At 34.9% G+C, this 22,033-nt stretch overlaps 1 protein-coding gene across 1 annotated transcript in view; it reads left to right on the forward strand.

The window, feature by feature from the left end:
- Window positions 1-21,925, forward strand: part of MMUT (methylmalonyl-CoA mutase) — a 33,999-nt gene extending 12,074 nt beyond the window's left edge. Inside the window, exons 5-13 of the mRNA XM_019624645.1 lie at window positions 1,700-1,871; window positions 3,127-3,375; window positions 6,038-6,149; window positions 7,241-7,356; window positions 9,895-10,010; window positions 11,631-11,762; window positions 12,805-12,952; window positions 16,807-16,974; window positions 21,621-21,925. Coding sequence (XP_019480190.1) covers window positions 1,700-1,871; window positions 3,127-3,375; window positions 6,038-6,149; window positions 7,241-7,356; window positions 9,895-10,010; window positions 11,631-11,762; window positions 12,805-12,952; window positions 16,807-16,974; window positions 21,621-21,749 — 1,342 coding nt within the window. The 3' untranslated portion in view covers window positions 21,750-21,925. The remainder of the gene's footprint in view (window positions 1-1,699; window positions 1,872-3,126; window positions 3,376-6,037; window positions 6,150-7,240; window positions 7,357-9,894; window positions 10,011-11,630; window positions 11,763-12,804; window positions 12,953-16,806; window positions 16,975-21,620) is intronic.
- Window positions 21,926-22,033: the final 108 nt, after the last annotated feature.

Genomic DNA, 22,033 nt, shown 5'->3' on the forward strand with positions numbered 1-22,033 from the left:
TTCATGCATCTACAGTGAATTTCCAAAAAAAAAGAAGAGGGAGATAAAGTTGGGACAAAGAGGAAAGCTGTTTTTCACAAATGGACACTAATAGATATAGATGGAATGATAAAATTAGAAACTCAGAATTTTTAAGCTCACTATGTAAGAATGTTAGTAAGTTAGTGGGAATATAATAATTGTACAGTCTAAGAATCCACCCTGCAGATTATTAATTACAAAAGGGTAAAGGTACTTATAAGGGAGAGTTCCAGCAGTCACTACCCTAACCAAGAATTCCCACAGTTTGTGGGACAACCTGAGGTGACAGGCCTCCTGATGCAATGCTGTAAGAAGTACACGGTGCCCCAGCAGTCTCCTTGCCAAACAAATGTTTAGCCTGGCTCTAAACATGACATATGGACTGATTAGATTGGAGGAGTGGGGCGGATATAAGCACCTTTATAAACAGAAATTTAAATGTGGCCTGAATATTAGGTTACATTATTAAATTAGTATCACATTTCCGGGGTGTGATAAGAGGGATGCGATGATGGAACAGAAATGCTTATTCTTAGGGGATGCTTGCTGAAATGATTGTGTGAACTGCACCACGTCTGCAAGCTACTTTCCAACAGCTCACTGACAGATTGGTATATACATATAGTAAACAATTGGAAAATGTTATCAATCAAGACAAGGGTTTTCTTTGACAAATTGTGTTTTGCTTTTCTTCAGAAGCACTTAGGACACACACTCCTGATAGCAAATTAAAAAATGCAACTCTAGCTCTCAGAGCCAGGCCTGCTCTATGTTTCTTAGAGATTGTTTTTAAATTGTGCTACGGTTTAGACTCAAGTAAACATTTATTTGGCAATGAAAAAAAGGTTTTCTTTAGTAATTTTTAAGAGTAAAAGGATCTTGAAATTCAAACATTTGAGAACTGCTTTTTTAAGAACTTCTTCCACGTGTACATCAAGAATTTTTATTAAGTTTTAGTTTCTTAAGGCTCAACTTGTTTTATGTAGGGATTGACAACCTTTGTGTCTTTAGACTCAAGCAAGTGAACTAAATGTGTACAGGATATAAGGTAAAAGGGAGTAGTGGATTGGGAACAATTGCAAAATATATGCCTAGATCAAATACACAGTTCATCTTAAAAAACAAAACAACAACAAAAAAACATCTGAATTGCTATCCAAACAAAGCAAGTTTGTGGTTTTATGCCCTTTGTAGGTGACCCCTGCCTTTGGGTATTCTTGAAATATATTGGGTATTCAAATACACACACACACACACACACACACACATATACATATATATTCACTTATATGTATATTCTTCAAGTATATATATATTCACTTTTATATATATATATATATTTTAAGAATATATATATATATATGTATATATTTAGAGAGTGAATAATTTCTTCTTAAAGGACACAACAGGAGCTCCTTTCCTAAAGAAAACTAATTGTAAAGTGAATAATTCTTACCTAAAGCAAATAACCACAGCTATTTCTTCTGTATGCATAAAGCTGTACTTTTCTATGTTAGGTTTAAAGTTACTGAAGTATATCTGCTTTGATTGCACTTTAAATTAACCTGTTTGAAATTGAAATCTGGACATTGTTTTTAGTGTGTGATGCAATTAGTTTTAGTTTCCATTTTATATTGCTAAGTATAATCAAATTCTGGACTTAACATTGCTATTTTAGGTTGTCCTTTTTCTGGGGAATTGGGATGAACTTTTATATGGAAATAGCAAAAATGAGAGCTGGGAGAAGACTCTGGGCTCACTTAATAGAGAAAATCTTTCAGCCTAAAAACTCTAAATCTCTTCTTCTAAGAGCGCATTGTCAGACATCAGGATGGTCGCTCACCGAGCAAGTATGTATATATTTTAAGGTTCAGAATTTTAATGGAGTCATATGTTTATGTCTCAGCAAAATGGCACAGCCAGGAAATAGATTTAAGAACCTATCTGCTAATATTTGAAGATCATAATTATTCTGAAGCATAATTCATACTTAAGTTTGTTTTTACACATATTATAATAAATAAATAAAATTGGCTCCCTCTAGTGGTTAACAATATAAAATCGTTTAAATCTTAGTGTAATTTTAAAATGTCGTGCTATTTTACTTAAAAGTGAAAGAAAATGTGATGAGGAAGAAATACAAATCATAATTCAATAACTATTATCTTAAGTAATTTGGAGTTAAAATTTATAACATAAAACTGTCTAATTGAATTTGATTTTATACATATATTTTAAAAATTATAGTTATATGTTTAAGCATGCATACAACAGACCATTTAAAAACTGTCATTATTTGGGTAATTTATTTTAATTTAATTCCATTTTATTAAAAAATTGTATGATGACCTTTTTTTACATGCATTTTCTTTACATATTTTGATACATTTAAAAATAATATATAACTTTAAAGTTAGATTGCTTTTATACATTTAATAGTGAATAAAAACTAATATACTCCATGTTAAATATAACTTCATGTTCTAATAAATGGAGAAATATAGATTTCACGGTTGGAAGGAGCTTTAGTAATGCTTTTGTCTTGAACTCCTCATTTTTATACCTCAGGAAATTGAAGTTCAGAAAGGTCCAATGACTTGCCTAAATCACAATTAGGAACACAGTAAAGTAGAACCCAGGTTTCCTATCTCATAGTCCATTGTTCATCTGGTTTAGTAGTAATTTATTAATAAATCATTTATTGAGTGCCTGTTTTGTGTACCTCCTTGTGGTAGATACTTCAAGGTATATAAAATAATTAGGAGATAGTAAATTATGAGCTGAAGGATGTTATAATCTAAGTAGACAGTATACATTCATGATATAAAAAAGTAGGCAATTCAAAGGTAAAATCAACAAATATTTAATATTTCAGGGATTATAAAAGGCAATATTTTAAAGTCTAAGCATAGACTAGAAACTGACTCTTAATTCTAAGTCTGACTTATTTACTAATTTGTCTAAATTTACTTAATATTCTGAAGCCTAATGTAGACATTGGCAAAGAAAGTATGCAGCAGCCACTGTTTAATCATATCTTTTTTAGCTGTTATATGTATAAACTGTTGCCTTGTTTTTTGTTTTGTTTTTCCTGAAATGTTTTAGGATCCTTACAATAACATTATTCGTACCACAATAGAAGCAATGGCTGCAGTGTTTGGAGGGACGCAGTCTTTGCACACAAATTCTTTTGATGAAGCCTTGGGTTTGCCAACTGTGAAAAGTGCTCGAATTGCCAGGAACACACAAATCATCATTCAAGAGGAATCTGGGATTCCCAAAGTGGCTGATCCTTGGGGAGGTTCATATATGATGGAATCTCTTACAAATGATGTTTATGATGCTGCCTTGAAGGTCAGTTTCTCTCTTTGAAACTTTGCCTTCAAGATTTACAGGCTTATAAAGTTAAAGATGTTTTGATTTATAAATCAAATTATAGATTTATATCTAGATTAATACAATGCCTGAGAGAAAAGGGATTTTAGATTTGACTTTCTAGTATTTGAAACTGAAGCTTAATTTAAAAATACATGTGTATTTGTATTAAAGTAGTTTATTCAGAGTTAAAAAGACAACTAGTATTAAAAGGCTTATAACAAAAAAAACAAACCACATCAGTCCTTTGTCTTCCACTTGCTTTTGTCCTGCTTCAGTGTTAGCTATATCTTTTGTTTTTGTTTTATCCCCACATTTTAGAATTATAGTTGACCCTTGAACAACAGGGACTTGAGCTGCACAGGTCCACTTATATGTGGATTTTTTTCAACAAATATGCAGTCGAATGCGGAGGACCGACTGTGTGCATTGTTGTATGCCATTTTATGTAAGGGACTTGAACATCCACGGATTTTGGTATCTGGGGGGGATCCCGGAATGAATACCCCCACCCCCACCCCATCCATGGGTACCCAGGGATGACTGTAGTTAAGTTTTTGGAGAGTCAAAAGTTATACATGGGTTTTTGACTGAATGGGGGTTGGCGTCCCTAACCCCCACATTGTTCAAGGGTCAACTGTACATGTATATACTGTTTGTTCTAATTCCATCCATTTTGGACATTAACGACTGGTAATCTAAGATTTTAACTTATTCATACCCTTTTTTCCCCTTGTCCCATACTACTAATATAATTATATCTCAATATCAATTTTCCCTGAAGTCCTCTAATGTTCTCATTTGGTTCAGACTGGTTTCTCTCTAGACCACTGCTGTCCTTTCACGTCTCTTTGCCGTTAGCCTGGGACTTCCTTTCATCTGTGCTGTGTTAAAACTGTATCCTGAATCCTGTGTTGATTTATCCCTTGTTATTAAATCACATCTCATTGGAGCCTCCTAAAAAATGCATGGGAGATGAATTATTTGAAAATTCAGATGTTTGAAATGTCTATATTCTACTTTCGTATTTGATTTGATGGTCTGACTAGATTTGAAATTATTTTCATTTGGGAGTTTGTAATCAAATTTCTAAGCATTGATATATTTCTCATTCCAGCTTTTTATTCTAGCTTTCAGTATTTCTATTTGGAAATCTGATGCCATTCTCTCTCATTCAGGGTCTCTTCTTTGTTTTTGTGTTGATGTACCTTGGTATGTGTATAGGTCCTGCATTGTACTGGAGCTTTCTGGGCCTTTTTCATGTCCTCATAGCTCTGAAAAATTGTCTTGTATTATTTCTTTGATAATTGTCTCCCTGCCATTTTTCTGTGGTTTATTTTTCTAAAACTCCCCAGTTATCAGGTAAGGACCTCCTTACATGATACTCTGATGTTCTTATCTGTTCTATAATCCATCTTTGTGTTTTTGTTCTGTTTTCTTGGAGAGTTGTCAATTTTATCTTTCTACTTAAGTACTTTAAAATTCATATATGATATGAATTTTTGTTTTCTAATTTTCCCTGTTGTATGTCATACTTTGTTTCATTAATACACAATCTTTTCTTATTTTCCTGAGGAAATTAATTTTTTTGAAGTTTTATTTTACATCCTGTATTGTTGGTTTCCTCTGTGTGCCTTTTGTGTTTAGTCTTATCATTCAGAATGTGGGTTTTTATTTCAGTAAGACATCTCACCCTTGCCTCATTCCCTACTTGGTGTTTGATAGTGTATTGCCTCTCTAGTGCATTTTCTGCAGACAATAAACTTTGCTTCTCTTGACAGAATGGGTAGTTGCAAATTCTCTAGTAGTCCCCCTCTTTTTAGCTTCTTATCTTACCCTTGGTTTGTGTTGAATCCAATACAGATTCCTCTTTCTTGAATTCTTTGGGGGAAAGCAAGTTTGACCTTCCTTCTTCCTGCTAAGTCATGTACTATTCCACCATTTGTTTTCCACCATTTCGTTTATCATGAGGCTGTGATTGAAGGTTTAAATGGTCACTGGTGTCAATAAAAATGGAGTTTATAGCATTACTCGGTTGCCAAAGTCAAAAGTAAAATTGCATTTTGAAATATATTTTTGAAGAGTATTTATGTAACTATGAAAACTTTATTTATGTAACTAAAAATCAAGATTAGAAGATTGATGTTTTCTTTAGTTTTCTCTTAAGACAAGTGAAAAGTTTTGTTTTCCAGAATACACTTGTTAGTTTCTCTGTTGTCTTTTCAAGTGACTTTAAACACCAGATTTCTTTTTTAAAAAATTGAGGTATAATTGACATATAACATTTTATTAGTTTTAGGTGTACAACATAATGATTTGATATATGTATATATTGTGAAATGATTCCCAGAATAAGTTTAGTTAACATCCATCACCACACATAGTTACAAATTTTTTTTATGTGTGAGAACTTTTAAGATCTATCCTCATAGCAACTTTCAAATATATAATGTAGTATTATTAACTCCGCAGAATTTCTAATTAATGCTCTTGATGTTAACTTAATTCTTTTCTTATGAATCATTAAATTTACCAGTAAAATGGTTTAATATTAGTAGTTATATAACATAACAAAGTTCAATAGTTTATAAAACTATTTTCATATTCTCTTCTCATTTTATTAACCTGTTTTTCTTATTAGCTCATTAATGAAATAGAAGAAATGGGTGGAATGGCCAAAGCTGTAGCCGAGGGACTACCGAAACTTCGGATTGAAGAATGTGCTGCCCGAAGACAAGCTAGAATAGATTCTGGTAAGATAACTAGAAAAGTTTATATTGTGAAATTCAGTTTTTAAAAAAATATTAATTTCTGTTTTAAGATAACATACTTAGTTATTGAACAAAAATGATGGAAAAATAAAACGGGTAAAATGTGTCTCATCTAAATCTATCTGTCATCTATCTCTGTGTTTGAATTTTTGCACGCATGGATGCACATGGGCAAGCATATGTGCAAAGTATAAAAGTATGTGTGGAGGTGTGCCTATTGTGTGTATATGCATGTGTGGGTAGGTATCTTCAACATTTTGAAAATGATGTGATTATTGGTCATTGTGCTCTGCATTGGAGTATTCATTCATTCACTCATTCACTCATTTAATCAGTCAATACTTTTTTAGTCTTAAGTATTTGAGACACTGTGCTATGTGTGGGCATACAACTGTAAACAGGACACACATGGTCTCTGCACTCATAGAGCTCACATTTTAGTAAGAGAGAGAGAGAAATGAACAAATAAACAAGTATTAAAAATTACAGATTGTGATAAGTTTTATGAAGGAAATAAGCGATATAATCTGGGGTACGAGGGGATAGGATGTCTTTAGATAGACTAATAATCTGATAGTTTGAGGCAAAATATGTTCTTTATCATGTTAAGGAAATGTCTATCATTCTGGTTTATCATTTACAGATTTTAAAACATATTTTGTTTAGAAACGATTGGCTTATATAAGAGAATTCAAGAAAATATTAGAAAACCTATTACGTGTTGGGTGTCAATCCTCTACCTTATAAATCTTAGATGGTAACTGTTACTAGTGTTTTCATTTTGTAAAAGTGTTAAAAGAGGGTTTATCAGAAAGTCTGGGAAAGCATATCTATCATTTGGGAGAATACTAAATATCCGCCCTTACAGAGATTCTGACATCTACCTGTTCTTTCCCCTCCCACCCGCATCCCATAATGGGATTCACTGATCTATATTGAAGTTCCATTAAGAGTTAGGAATACTACTTAAAAATATTAAACTTGTAAGGAAAATACATGATTATCAGATTATTACTATTGACAACTATTTCTGAATTGAATCTACATATTATTTTCCTCTGGGAAATTAACAGGTTCTGAAGTAATTGTTGGAGTAAATAAGTACCAGCTGCAACAAGAAGAACCTGTGGATGTTATGACGATTGATAACACTTTAGTGCGTAACAAGCAGATTGAAAAACTTAAGAAGGTAATAACAGCTATCATGTTTTGGGTGCTTTCTGCATTCTGGCCCTGGCTAAGCCCTTGCATTGTCCTGCTTAATCCTTTCAACAACCCCATGAGGTGGGTATTATTTCCCAGCATTTTAAAGATAAGGGAACTAAAGATAAGGGAAATGGAGAAACTTAGATAAATAACTGAACAGCCTGTTGATACCAATCAAATCTAAGTCTGTTGACACTAAAAACTCATGTTTTAAATCACAATATCTGCCTCAGGGAAACTTATATGTTATTATTAAAAACTGCACCGTAATAATACCTCCCATAATGTACAGATTAGAACTAAGGCTTAGATAGTTATGTAACTCACTCAAAGTTAAAAACAAAATAAAGTTCCAAGTCAGTATTTTAACCCAGGGCTTGTCACTGTAATTTATTTCCATTAGACCCTGGTTTTGTTTTGATTTTTTATTTACATTCCAAATGAGCAGAAATTATTTTATTTTGTGTGCCTGCAGTTCCCATGTAGAGTAGCTTCCTGGGGGTGGACGAAAGAGGCTTGGCCAGGGTCCACCCCCATCCGTCTATCTTCACAGCAGCATAGATTTTGTGGACAAATACACAGGCTGCGGAGGAGCAGGTGGGCCTGAGGAGCCAGGACAGGACCGTGCTTCCCGATACTACGAGGAATCATTTGCTTCTGTTTTTTGTTTTTGTTTTTAATTAAAATATATTTGGTGGGGCTTTAGTAAGCTACAGTTTATAATGAACTATATTTATTTCGATTGAAACTAAAGTACTATCTTTCCTTTTTATTTTCACTTTCTCATTGAGATAATCCAAAGCATATGAAATAGTAAACTAGATAAAACATTAATTCTCACTTGTTGTAATCTATATATGTGTATTGTGTGAAGCTGCCTTGGTCTCTTAACTCTGGCTTTTGCTATGACTGCTGTTTTTTAAGGCAGGAAACCTGAAATTCCTTAATGGCTTTTCTCTGTTGTTTAAGATAGGATTTCCCCCTGCCCCAGTTCAAATGTTCTTTAGGAATCTAATAGCCTGTACCCAGTTAGATTGAATGCATAACTATCATCTTTTTTTTCCCTGTAAGAGTTAAGGGCAGATGTTTAATATTTCCTCTTTTACCTTCAATCAGGAGATAAAGACTCCTTTCTTACATTTTGTCATTGTTTTAACAGGCTCTATTTAGGATGTAACATTTTATTTCCAATGATGAGTGAGGTCTCAATATTAATTACATTTGGGAAACCCCTTTTCTCTCTTCTTATACTTTGTTTAGGCTTTTATTAACTCTATACCCTCAAGCATGGGGGGTTCCATTTACAATAAATGATGATAGACCTGATTTTGGGCAAGAGAGAGAAATTCAGTAATGGAATTGGATTTTTCCTTGCCCTTAATATAAATTGTCTGGCCCACCTCTGTTTATAGATACTATATAATTTTAGTAACATTTTTTTTTTTAAGATTTTTTTTTTATTGGGGAATTGGGGGATAACAGCGCTGGGGAATTGGGAGGAAGGGGAACAGACAAGTTGCTGTCGTTTTGTTCTTCAGTCTAGTTGTGGAGGACATTGCTTCACTGGCCCAAGTTGGCACCATCATTGCGCTCTTCTCTGGCGAGGCAGATCAGTCGCCGGCTTCTGGACGGCCGCTCACTGCGGCTGCTGGCCGCTCACGCTGGCTGCTGGCCGCTCACGGTAGCCCATGGCAATCCATCGCCACAGGGACTGCAGCCCACGCCGTCGCCTGCGACTCACGGCAGCCCAGCTCCAGGTTGAGCTGTTGTTCAGCATCTTAGCTGTGGAGGGCAGTGTCACTGGCCCTCACACGCGGGATCCGAACCGGGGCCTTCTGGCATCCCAAGCGAGTTCTTAACCATCGCGCCACGCGGCCGGCCCTTAGTAACATTTTGAGCAGTATAATGTTTTAGATTCTTTTGCAGGTGGTGAAACTTAAAAAAAAATTGGATTTTAGGTAACTTTGTTTAGACAGGTTATTAGCAGAGCAGGGGAGAGCTAGGACCTAAGAGAAAATGTTTTTGACCATGCTTTTCTCTGTATTTCTCTATTGCAATCTTTCTCATAGTCTCTGTCTCTCTTGGGATTTTTTTTTAACTACAAAGAATAACAATGTACATACATATTATTACCAATACATTGTTAATTAGCCAAGGGAAACTTAAAATGTAATTAAGATATTCTCTAAGTTGTAATCTATTTTTTTCTTCCTTGTCACTATTAATCTTTAGTGTGCCTTTGAAATTCCTCATAGAAAAGAGTCAGTCCCCTGTTTTCAGTATTCTGCTACGTTAGAAAAGTCCAAGTAGCATGGGCTACTTGGTCAGCACTATTATTTATTATTGCTGTGATTGTTTCTGATTTATCAGGGTTATACAGAGTTTAGTATTATTTTGGGAGGTCCTTAAATGTTTATGGAGTAGGTTAATTAATTGCAAGAATAGCAGACCTAGGATGCATATTATTCTCCTTTATTCTCTATTCACTTAAACTGTACCTTTCCTTGACCTTTTCCATAAGGTCAAATGTAGCAGGGATGAAGCTTTGGCCGAACGGTGTCTCGCTGCACTTACCCAATGTGCGGCCAGTGGAGATGGGAATATTCTGGCTCTTGCAGTGGATGCGGCTCGTGCAAGGTGAGGATATGTAATTTGGGAGATTTCCAAATAGTAGAAGTTGATAAGTTTAGCTTTTCAGAGTGGACTAATATAAAAGGTTGATCCTATAAACCATGTGAGCCTAAAGGAAAATATTGGAAACCAAAATTAAGTTAATTATTGTTTTTCTTAAACATTCATATATTTTGAATGGAGTCCATTAATACTTGTGTATTTCCCTGTGGCTCAGGACATTTGACATTATTGTAACAAATCCGTGTCACTGATTGGCAGGTTGATGTTTGATGTACTTTCAAGTATAGGGAGACATTAGTATGTTGGAAAGTAAGCAAACTTGACCTTTGTCCTGAGGTAGACAATACAAATATGTCAAGGCTATTCACTCTATGGACATCTCTGAAAAGACAGTCCAAAATAAAGGGCAGTCACTGCTTTGCCATGTGGGGCATGCAGAAAAGCAAGTGACCCACAGAAACTCTTCTCCCTATGTGTGATAATGTCACTCAATTAATTATTTTTGCTTTTATTATTTATTGCTTAAGATAATGAATTTTTTAACATGTTGTCTTAAGTGTTTAAGAGGTAGAGTAAATAGTACGTGGATTGTTTTTTACTTCAGCTTTAATTTCTTAAAAGAAATATCAGGACTTCTCTGCTTCAAATCCTTCAATTAAAAGGAATCCTCCCATTCCTCTTAAATTAAAGCCTAGTCTTTCAGTGGCCTGCACGAAAGAACTGCATGTGACTGTGGCCAGCCCTCTGACTATGCAGTGTCCTCAGTGTCCTTTGTATTTTTAGAATACAAAACATGTTTTTCTACCTTCAGAGCCTTTGCATTTAGTGTTTACTTTTTCAAATACTCTTCCCCTTTGTGTTATCTTCATTTAAGTCTTAGTTCAAAAGTCATAGCTTTGTGAGGGGTGAAAAGCATAGCTATTGCATTGTTTTGTACACCTGAAACTAAAAAAAAAAAAAAAAANCTTATTACCGTGTGAAATTATCTTACTAATTTATTTGTTTGCTTGTATATTGTTTGTACCCCCGACTAGATGTTAAGCTCTATAAACGCAGGTACTTTTTTTCTTGTCCGTCTTATGTATTGATGTATCTCTATCACTTACTGATGCTTGGCCCATATTTGGTACTCAGTACATGGTGAATGAATTAATAAACAATGGATAGAATATGCTAAAAGATTTACTTTTTATCAAAAAATAGTAGTGGGGCAGTCGTTGGCAGTAGCTTCCAGCAGACTCTGCCCAGCCGACCCTTGTCTTACTTTAATAAACCTTGCTGTATATGTATCAGTGGGAATCTTGCTCTTGACCCATTTATATTGAGGTGAATTATTCAGTAAGCTTTAGATGCTTATCTATTTATAGTTCTTAGCTTAGTCATTTGTTCATTGACAAATGTTGAAAAGAAATTACTGTGTATAAAGGCATCCAGAATCATTTTTTATAAATAGTCTGAGGAAAGATGCTTTCACGAATGCAGTAAAAAAAACATTCTTTTCAGATTTTTGACAGCCTAATTTTTACTTAGGTAGTAAAATATCTAATTATATTGAATATTAGGGTAAATACATATTTTTGTCTCAAGTAATGATGTTAACAGAACTTCCATGTAATATTTTAGATGTACAGTTGGAGAAATCACAGATGCCATGAAAAAGGTATTTGGTGAACATAAAGCTAACGACCGAATGGTGAGTGGAGCCTATCGCCAGGAATTTGGAGAAAGTAAAGAGATAACATTTGCTATCAAGAGGTAATATGTGAGATTTCTTAAACCAGAATGCCATCTCTCCTGTTAACACAATCCCCATGAATCTGCTGTGGCCTTAATTTTTCATATACCCCTTGGAAAATATTTGAATTGACTTTCCTGTTAATCTATAGTTTTACTAAAACAATATTTTGAACTTTACCATAGTTCCCATTAGGAGTTTCTCATTTCAAACAAATGTTTCTTTAACTAACATTGATATTGCTTCATCTCCTTCAGGTACTTAAATTTCATTCTCCTTCATTTTCATATTTTCTGAAGTTTATTTACATTGTTTAATTGCTCAAATAATTATAAAATCTTAATTTTTCTATTTGAATGTAAATATTTGGTTGCTATCTATATGCATAAATTTAAATCAGTCTTCATTGACCTGACAGTAATAACACTGTCAAACATGATTTGGAAATATAAAGTAATATAAATTGACAATACTTCTCAAGTGTAAGAAGCAGCTTCTTGATGATTGGTTTTCTCAAACTTTGTAAGACATTTCCCACTAATTTCATGTGCGCTATAAATTTATTGACCTAAGTAAGCAAGTATTTTGATTATACGGCATTATAAGACACAACATTGCAGCCCACTTGGGGGAGTTCATAATTGTGAAGGGTAGGTGAGAGATATGGACAGTTCAAAACAGCTAGTGAGTCGCATATATGTATAAAGAACTGAAAGGCACCTTTCCATTTATATTTAAAATTTCTGCATATTGTACTCTGGAAACTGGCTTGAGAAGGTGAAAAGTTGTCATTTTCTCATCTTTCTTCACTGTGATACTCTCAGTATTATGGTTTTACAGGCTATGCCATCTTTCAAACTTTCCTCTAAGGGGGCGATGGTAAATATGTTTAGGTTTTAATGGAGTTCTCAATGTAAAATAGAGATGTTAACAAAATTTGAGTAAACAGATTATGTCTTTTTAAATCAACTTGAAAGATTTGCTGTGACTAAATTATAGTTTTTATGTCTTACCTTTGGAAAATTAATATATAACTGTTGTTATATTTAAAATGTTGTTTAGGGTTCATAAATTTATGGAACGTGAAGGTCGCAGACCTCGTCTCCTTGTGGCAAAAATGGGACAAGATGGACATGACAGAGGAGCAAAAGTTATTGCTACGGGATTTGCTGATCTTGGCTTTGATGTGGACATAGGTCCTCTTTTTCAGGTACTGAGAATTGTTGGGGCAATTTCAAAAAGTATGTCATACGTCATAAAAATCACATTTAGAAAAAATTGTAAAAAGATAATAGACCATGATGATGTTTTAAAGTTGTAAAAGAAGAATCTGAATTTAACAAATTCCCTAAGGTATTTTTGAATGCATATAATCTAGTTAATTAGGTCAGAAATAAGAATAAACTGTAACTCATGTTAATGTACTTTGTACAAATCATTGTCAGTTCTGAACTAAAAGTTTATGAGCCTCCTGGAACTCTGAAGATTACTTACAAAGAGATTATTGTACTATTTATTAAGATGTGACTAATCTTTTGTGGGAAAGGTAGCCCACATTAGATTGATGGAAAGTGTTTTGAAAGAGAAATCAAGCATCAGAGTGATCTTGATTCATAATTAGATTTTCTCTTATTTTATTCTCTAGTAGTATTTTATTTAATCACAGAATATTAGACCTGGGCAGTAATATAATTTGTTGGAAGTAAATGAAGCTGAAATTCTCTATAGAGTGATGAGACATTAATCATTCACTCCAAAAAAATATCTGGCTGAGGTGTACATAGTAATAATTTTTATATAAATATGTAATGGATAACATATTTATTGATCTTCTACCAGATGCTAGGTTCTGAGTGTAGTAAGATACGACTTTTGTGTTACAGGTTCCTGACAAAGATTTACTTACCAGTAATCACAGCATAGTAATAATTACTTTATTACTTTATAATTTAATTAGTAATTAAAGTTGGGACAAGAAACTTGTCCAAGTATCCTAGGAACTTATGTTTGAGCTGTGCCTTTCAGAAGCCTGGAGAACAAAGCAGGGAAGGGCATGTTAAGAGGAAAGTTGGCTTAAGCAGAGGTGCCGAGGTACAAAGCTATGGAAGGCATGATGCCTTCAGGTAACAGCGAGAGGTCCAGTAAAATTAGAATTACAGTGCTTAGGGTGATGTATAGACTATGATGAAGAACCTCGTATGCCATTCTAAGGAGTATGAACTTGATCTCAAATGAGTTTGGGGAGAGTGACACAATCAAATTTATATTTTAAGGAAGCTCACTTTCTAGTAATATCACTTTCTGAAGTGGCTTGAGGGGAGCTGTGACTAGATACAAGGAGTCCAGTTAAGATATCAGTCATCTGAGTGTGAAACAACAAAGGCCTTAACAACAAGGCGATATCAGGGTCTCAGCAGAAACAAAAAGTCAGATGGGATTTTGAAGAAAATTTAATGAAGGGGCCTATTTACAGATATGCAGGCAGAAGAACCAGCTTGTGTTCCAATGATGATGATGATCTAAGTTGGTTGTGTATGTCCAGAGCATAACAGAGAGCTCTCAATTATAGACAAGATTTTGAGACTCTTTACTATATAAATGTGAATAAAATCATGAAAATCAATGTAATTGTCCATGCACAGTATCTACAGCAAGATGAGAAAAGAACTTGAACATTAAAAGGAAATAGAGAAGGAAGCAGCAAAGGAGTGAAAGGAAATGGGATGAAAAGTGGGATAAAAACTAACTTTCAAGGAGAGGGAAGTACTATTATTATATGCTGCAGAAAAGTTAGCTAAGAGGAAGACTAGAAGAGTATAGTCATTGCATTTTTACCTGTAAAAAAGTAAACCTTCCTAAAGAGACCCAGACTTTGTAGCATCTCCCATAAGAGTTTTTCTTTTGGAGTTTTTAAATATTCCCTTAGAGAGTCTAGAGGAAATTGTTGCTAAAAGGAGCCCAAATATCTGGAGGTATGTCCTTGAACTGTGTTGGTAGGTAAATTTATAAATGTGTTTAGAGTCCCGTGTATTTAAGGTAGGTTTTATTAAGAATCTCAAATGTATTTTAAATTAAATACATATTTTATTTGTTTGTTTTAAATAGTGATCAAATATAATGCATTTTCAATATTTAGTAGTTAGCTTTTGGGAAATATATTTTCATAAAATAAAAGTAATTTAAAAAAATTATCGTCAGCCACTGGCACCTAAAAGAATTTTTCAAAGAACTGAAATTTCCCTATTATATCCCATTGATAAAAATTATAATTTGCCTTTTAATACCACCAACTTTGTTAACATAACACTATGTCATAAAAAAACCCCAAAAACAACCACCTATCTGTGGCTGAAAGTGCAATCCTGCCATTCTCTGATGATTGGTTTAATCAAAATTAGATTTGAAGTTTTAAATTTTTCAATGTAGAATACAGTTTAATTTACATAAGCATAAAGCATGGAACTGAACTGTTTAAATAGAATTTTAATAAATTTTGGTAACATGGATGATATAAATGACAAATCATGCTAAACTCAATTTAAGTTTAAATTATCTTTAAAAATTCAGTTGCGAGACTATGCACATTTTCTTTAAATATTTTAATTCTATGTGTTCATATTTTTCACAGATTCAGGGTTCATCTATATGTTGTGTGACTTACCTAGAGACATTTTAAAAAAAAATTTTTTTTTTTTAATTGGGGAATTGGGGGATGGGAACAGTGCTGGGGAATTGGGGGAAGGGGAACAGACAAGTTGCTGTTGTTTTGTTCTTCAGTCTAGTTGTAGAGGACGTTGCTTCACTGGCCCAAGTTGGCACCATCATTGCGCTCTTCCCGGGCGAGGCAGATCAGTTGCCGGCTTCTGGACGGCTGCTCACTGCGACTGCTGGCTACACACGGTAGCCCATGGCAACCCACTGCTACAGGGGCTGCAGCCTATGCCGTGGTCGGCGACTCACAGGCAGCCCAGCTCCAGGTCGAGCTGTTGTTCAGCATCTTAGCTGTAGAGGGCAGTGTCACTGGCTCTCATATGTGGGATCCGAACCGGGGCCCTCTGGCGTCCCAAGCCAGTTCTTAACCATCGCGCCACTCGGCCGGCCCCCTAGAGACATCTTGAATGTGGCTCTATTACTGAGAGTATAGACTCTTTTATTTCCACACTAAAATTATGAGCCTTAAAATCTTGCCAAACTCAGAAAATTCACTAATTTTGATCATTCTTTTGTACTTATAAGTGTGCATTGGTTTCTGAGGTGGTCTTATCCTTCCCAAATTTCTCAATATGCATTTTATTCACAATGAGAAACTTGTAGACATCTTTTATATGAATTCATTTAAATACATGTAACTCATTAAAGCAGTGTCACAGACTCATTGCAGAGAGTAGAAATGATTTTGTTGGGTACCTCAACTCATAGTTGAATATTTGAAAATATCCTTAATGATTCTGTATCCTAAACTGGTTAAATCCAGTTAATAAGTGAGAAACACAGCCTCCTTGACACCGTCCCTTGTTCAAGCACTCACCTGGTGGCTGTAGCCCTTAAACTAGTTTCTAGGGTTCTCACATTTATTTTGGTCCACATGTTGCTGTTAAGTCAGTGTCTTCTCGGGAGAATGAGTCCTGGAGCTTCCTAGTCCACCATCGTGATAACATCACTCTTTCTCATTCTTTTCCCACTTTTCCCACTCTTGCCCTAAGATGCACTTTTTCACATTGCATTTTATGTTCAGTCTTTGAGTTCTTCATAGATACCGTCACATGTTGCCTTGTATAGCACAACTCAATAAATGTATTTTGCCTATGTTCTTTACTGTGAAGATTCTTTTGGGGAACCATATTTTGGTGTAACTTAAATCTAATTGAATTCTAGTGCTAGAAGCAAATTACAGCACTGGTGTTTACTGCATCACTTGGATGAGTTGGTATTTATGAGAATGATGAAGTGTGAAGTTATATTCACTTCAAGAATTTTAATGAGGAAAATTTTGAAATGTCGATAGCACTTTTCCAACAATTTTTGGAATAAATGATGACTTTTCTCTACTTTCTAATTGTTTAGACTCCCCTTGAAGTGGCCCAGCAGGCTGTGGACGCAGACGTGCACGCGGTGGGCGTGAGCACGCTTGCTGCTGGTCATAAAACCCTCGTTCCTGAGCTCATCCGACAGCTTCACTCCCTCGGGCGGCCGGATATTCTTGTCATGTGTGGAGGGGTGATACCACCACAGGTATTTTTCCTCTCCTATGTTTTTCTAGTACTATGATGAAAATCCGGAGTAACAGTAGCTTATATGTAGTTCCTTAATATGTAGTTCCTTATATGTACACTTTTGCTTAAGATAATTTTTTTTGTAGATTTTCGGCCAAATAATTTCTTGGTGGTTTTACTAAGTAAATTCTACAAAATCCAAATGTGGGTAACACCGTTTTCTATTCAAGTTATATTATAATTCATTGTATATACTTTAAGACCTTACAAAGCTTCTATGAGAGAATTACCTCCTTGCAAACTAGTTACCTAGATAGAGATCTACTGTCTTCATACTCAATAAACAATGGTGGCAAAGGAACAAGATAAAAGTAATATAAAATCTCACAGCTAGAATAGAGAAGAATGGAAAACACACTGTGCATATATCAACCCCTAGCCGGAAATAAGTGAGCACTCCTTGTTCTGGTAGTCACGTAAGTCATTTGTTAGCCTGTCGGCAGCACTTGCTTCTATTGTTTTACAGTAGCTACTTTGTCCATTTCCTCCATGTTCCCATCCCTCAGTGGTGCCCTAACTCAGCGCTGTATCATTACATGTTCCTATAAAACCCCTTTTTTAATTTTAATTTTAATTTTTTTTAAATTTCTACTTTGTAATTTTTTTTTTTTTTTAAGATTTTATTGGGGGAATTGGGGAGGGAACAGCGTTGGGGAATCGGGAAAGGGACGCAGATCAGTCAGTGGCCATTGGATGGCTACTCACGGCAGCTCATGGCAGCTCACGCCGGCTGCTGGCCGCTCATGCTGACTGCTGGCCACTCACGGTAGCTCACTGCAGCCCACTGCAGCTCTGCTGCAGTTTATGTGGTCGCCAGTGACTCACGGCAGCCCAGCTCCAGGTCGAGATGCTGTTCACCATCTTAGCTGTAGAGGGTGCAGTGTCACTGGTCCTCATGTGGGATCTAAGCCAGGGCCCTGCTGCTCAGAGCCAGCACTCCCAAGCCAACTCTTAACCAACGAGCCACTTGGCTGGCCCCAAACCACTTTTTTATTAAAGCTGATTTGATAGAGGTATAGTTTTCTTAGAGCCAAAAATATCCTAAACTGGATATAAATGGAATTAGCCTGTCCTGAAGATTATTGGCTGAATGGGGAAGAGGCGGATTCTTGAACAAAAATGTACGTCCTCTTAGGAAGGGAGAAGTAGATGCTAGGTAACAATCAGTGATGAAAATTAATTTACTAATGGGGTGGAGGATACCTTCCACATATTACCTTACCTACAAGTTAAAATAATTAGTTAAGACATAAATTGGGTCTCCATTTCCAATCCCATTTTCAATTATATCAAGGTTTTTTTTTTTTTACCAAGAATGGAGAAAATATTGAGTTAGATGAACTGTATATGAGATTGCTCTAAGTAAATGATTTTTAACTGCTCTAAATCATTAATAACAGGAATCTATCAGTGAAATGTGATCTGATGTCCAGGTCTGCAATTTTTATTTCTTCCATTACAACTCAGAATATAAATAGTGCCTTTACATACTACTTATGAAATGAGAAAATACATACACAGTTGTGAGATTGCTAATAATGTGGGGCTAGCAAACAAACTATATATTCTTTCTAACAACACAGTACTTAAAGGTGATATAGTCAACACAAACTGCTTTTGTTAACATACTTGTCTATTTTTTCAAAAATATAGTTTACTATTTGGGAGTACAAAAGGCTTTTATTTTTTATTGCTGTCTATCTGTGGAATCCTTCTATCTTGCAGTTTTAGAGTCTGTAATATCCAAGCTCTTGGGCATGATATTAAAATTTAACAACCAAAATAATTAGGCAGCACAAAATAGTGGAATTGAAATACGAGTTGAGGGGAAAAACACAGGCCTATTGCATAAGTAAGCTGACATTTTCAAGAAATGCATTTCACATTAGTAACCCTTTGAATGTTTGAATTACTTAGAACATCTGTAGGTGTTTGCCATACTTTTTTCCCCATGAGTTTAAAGACTAGGGATCATTCTCTGTAATGATGCACTCAAGTGTTAATATGGGAATCCTTTATAATTAAGCAGTCAACACCCATGCATTTTTCTCATTATTTGTTTGCAGTCAATATGTAAAATGTTGTTATTCATTTGAAAGGCACTTAGATTTTAAATTAGAAAGCACTAACAGATGGTGGTTAATCAAACATATTTAGCCACTGCCATTGTGGAGTTTACTGTTTCTGCAGCCCAATGAAAAAAATATGGTTTGTCCTCATTGTGAGCATCTTCTAACCTTCTTAACAGCAATGGCTTCCAAATATTTTGGGAAAGGTTAGCAGCCTCATAATGCCTACTTCCATCATGAAGCAGGCGATGTGATAGGCCTGGCCTAGCTCAGTGGAGGACATTTTACAATAATAATTTTTTATTTAGAGATAATTTCAAACTAATAGATAGGTACAAAATGAAAATAGTATAAAGAACACCTGTATACAGTTTACTCAGATTCACTGATTTGTAACATTTTATCCCCTCATTAAAATACATTTTACAAGGCTATGTAAGGCTTAAGGAAGTCAAGAACCCTTCCTCCAGTTGTAACATTCCGCAGTCCTCTCCCAGTTGAGTCTTTCATTCCAAATCCATAACTCAAGTCTCAGAACAAATGGTACACAACATTATTAGGAAAGATAGAAGAAGATAACCTATCAAGTTGTCTTATGAACTTTTAAACCTATAGCACCTGCCCAAGAACAGTGATGTGTTTTGAGTGCTGTTATGTGTCTAGTGCTAAGAATATAAAGATGATTAGACATGATCTCTGTCCTTAGAAGTTCATAGATGAGAAGGAGAAAAGCTCAATAAGATGTTTTAAGTGCCATTGCAGAATTATAGTATTATAAGAATATCATAAGGAAATAACAGAGACAGAAAAGAAATAATTGGGAGATAATTAGCATGACCATGTAACTTATCATCCAAATGTGATCACTTTTGAGAATGAGAATGGGTGCTATTAAAATGGGTGCTATTTAAACAGCTGCAAAAAAACAGTCTAATTGAAAAAATGTGTAGAGGATCAGAATGGACATTTTTCTGAAGGAAACATGCAGATGGCAAGAGGCACATCAAAAAAGGTGTTCACCGTCACTCATTATAAGGAAAATGCAAATCAAAACCACAGTAAGATACCACCTCACACCTGTTAGAAGAGCTATTGTCAAAAAGACAAGAAATAAGCGTTGGCAAGGATGTGGAGAAAAGGGAACCTTTGTACACTTTTGGTGGGAATGTAAATTGGTACAGACACTATGGAAAACAGTATAGAGGTTCCTCAAAAACTTAGAAATAGAACTACCTTATGATTCAACAATTCCACTTCTGGGCCTTTATTGGAAGGGAACAAAAACATGCACCTCCATGTTCAGTGTAGTATTATTTACAATAGCCGAGACATGGAGACAACATAAGTGTGTGTAGATGGGTGAATAGATAAGGAAAATGGGTGTGTGTATAATCCATAGAATATTATTATATGTAAAAAAGAATGAAATCTTGCTATTTGCAACAACATGGATGATGGACATTGAGGGTGTTATGCTAAGCGAAGTCAGACAAGGACAAATACCATATGATCTCACTTATATGTGGAAAAACAGATTGGCAGTTTCCAGAGGTGGAGGGTGGGTGAAATGGGTGAAGGGAGTCAAAGGCATAAACTTCCGGAATAAATAAGTCATAGAGATGTAATGTATGGCATGGTGACTATAGCTAATAATATTTATTGCATATTTGAAGATTACTAAGAGAATAAATCTTAAAAGTTCTCAACACATGCACATGATTTTGTAACTCTGTATGGTGATGAATGTTACCTGGCATACTGTGATCATTTTGCAGTATATACAAATATCAAATAATTATTTTATATGCTTGACCCTAATATAATCTTATATGTCAGTTATATCTCAATCAAAAAAAATAAAATAAAAAGTCTAGTGAGAAAAAAAAAGGGTGCTGCATAAGCACAAACTAGAATGGCCTGGAGTATATAATCACCCTAGTGGTTGGGGATCAGGGCTTTAAAACCTCTCCGAAACTTGATATTATAGCTACAAATATCCCAATGTTAAAACAGCATCAACAACAGAGAATTAAAAAAAAAAATGAGCTAATCGTCATTTATAAAAAATCTAATTCCATCATGAAGTTAAATTCAAAGTGCTGCCATTCACTAGCTGCAGACAAAATATCTTGGAGGAAATAAATAGCCTTGTAAACTCAAAGCTATAATGTGATACTATAATAAATTTAACACAAGTGAAAATTTAGGTGAGAGAAAATTAAGGTTTAGGGCTCAGAAGTTTTCAAGTAGTGCGCCATATAGCTCTCACCACAAACAACACTGACGTATTTGGAAAATGGTCAGAGTGTGTTTTGTTCTTTTAATGACTTAGAGTGTGAGGGTGGTGCTAATGGCTATTAATTGCAGTCTTAATCCAGGAAGAATTTTCACCCCCAAATGCCAATAGAGTACCTGTTGAGAAAGATTGGGGCATTGGGGACAAAGAAGAAAGAAAAGCATGTATTGCCCTTTTGTTTCATTTCCTTGAAATTAGAAATATTGTCACTTCTATTAATTAAACAAATTCTTTCAACAGGATTACGAATTTCTGTTTGAAGTTGGTGTTTCCAATGTATTTGGTCCTGGAACTCGAATTCCGAAGGCTGCTGTTCAAGTGCTTGATGATATTGAGAAGTGTTTGGAAAAGAAGCAGCAATCTATGTAACATCTGTTTCTTGTTGTAGTTTTTTTCTAAAATATTCTTTCAATGATGAGCAAAGATTTTTTCAATTTAACTCAACACCTGATGCTATCCTAAAAGTTCTACATTAAAATCAGTGTTGTTATGCTGTAAGTGTATTACAGTTTCACTTAAAATAAATTATCCTTAAAAAAACTCTATAATGCATGCTTAGCACTTTACCAGAAACTCTAGACAAAGGTATTCTTTTAAAAAAATCATGATATTGGGCCGGCCGAGTGGCGCGATAGTTAAGAACTGGCTTGGGA

The sequence above is a fragment of the Hipposideros armiger genome, unplaced genomic scaffold (assembly GCF_001890085.2).
Source record: "Hipposideros armiger isolate ML-2016 unplaced genomic scaffold, ASM189008v1 scaffold_597, whole genome shotgun sequence".
NCBI lineage: Eukaryota > Metazoa > Chordata > Mammalia > Chiroptera > Hipposideridae > Hipposideros > Hipposideros armiger.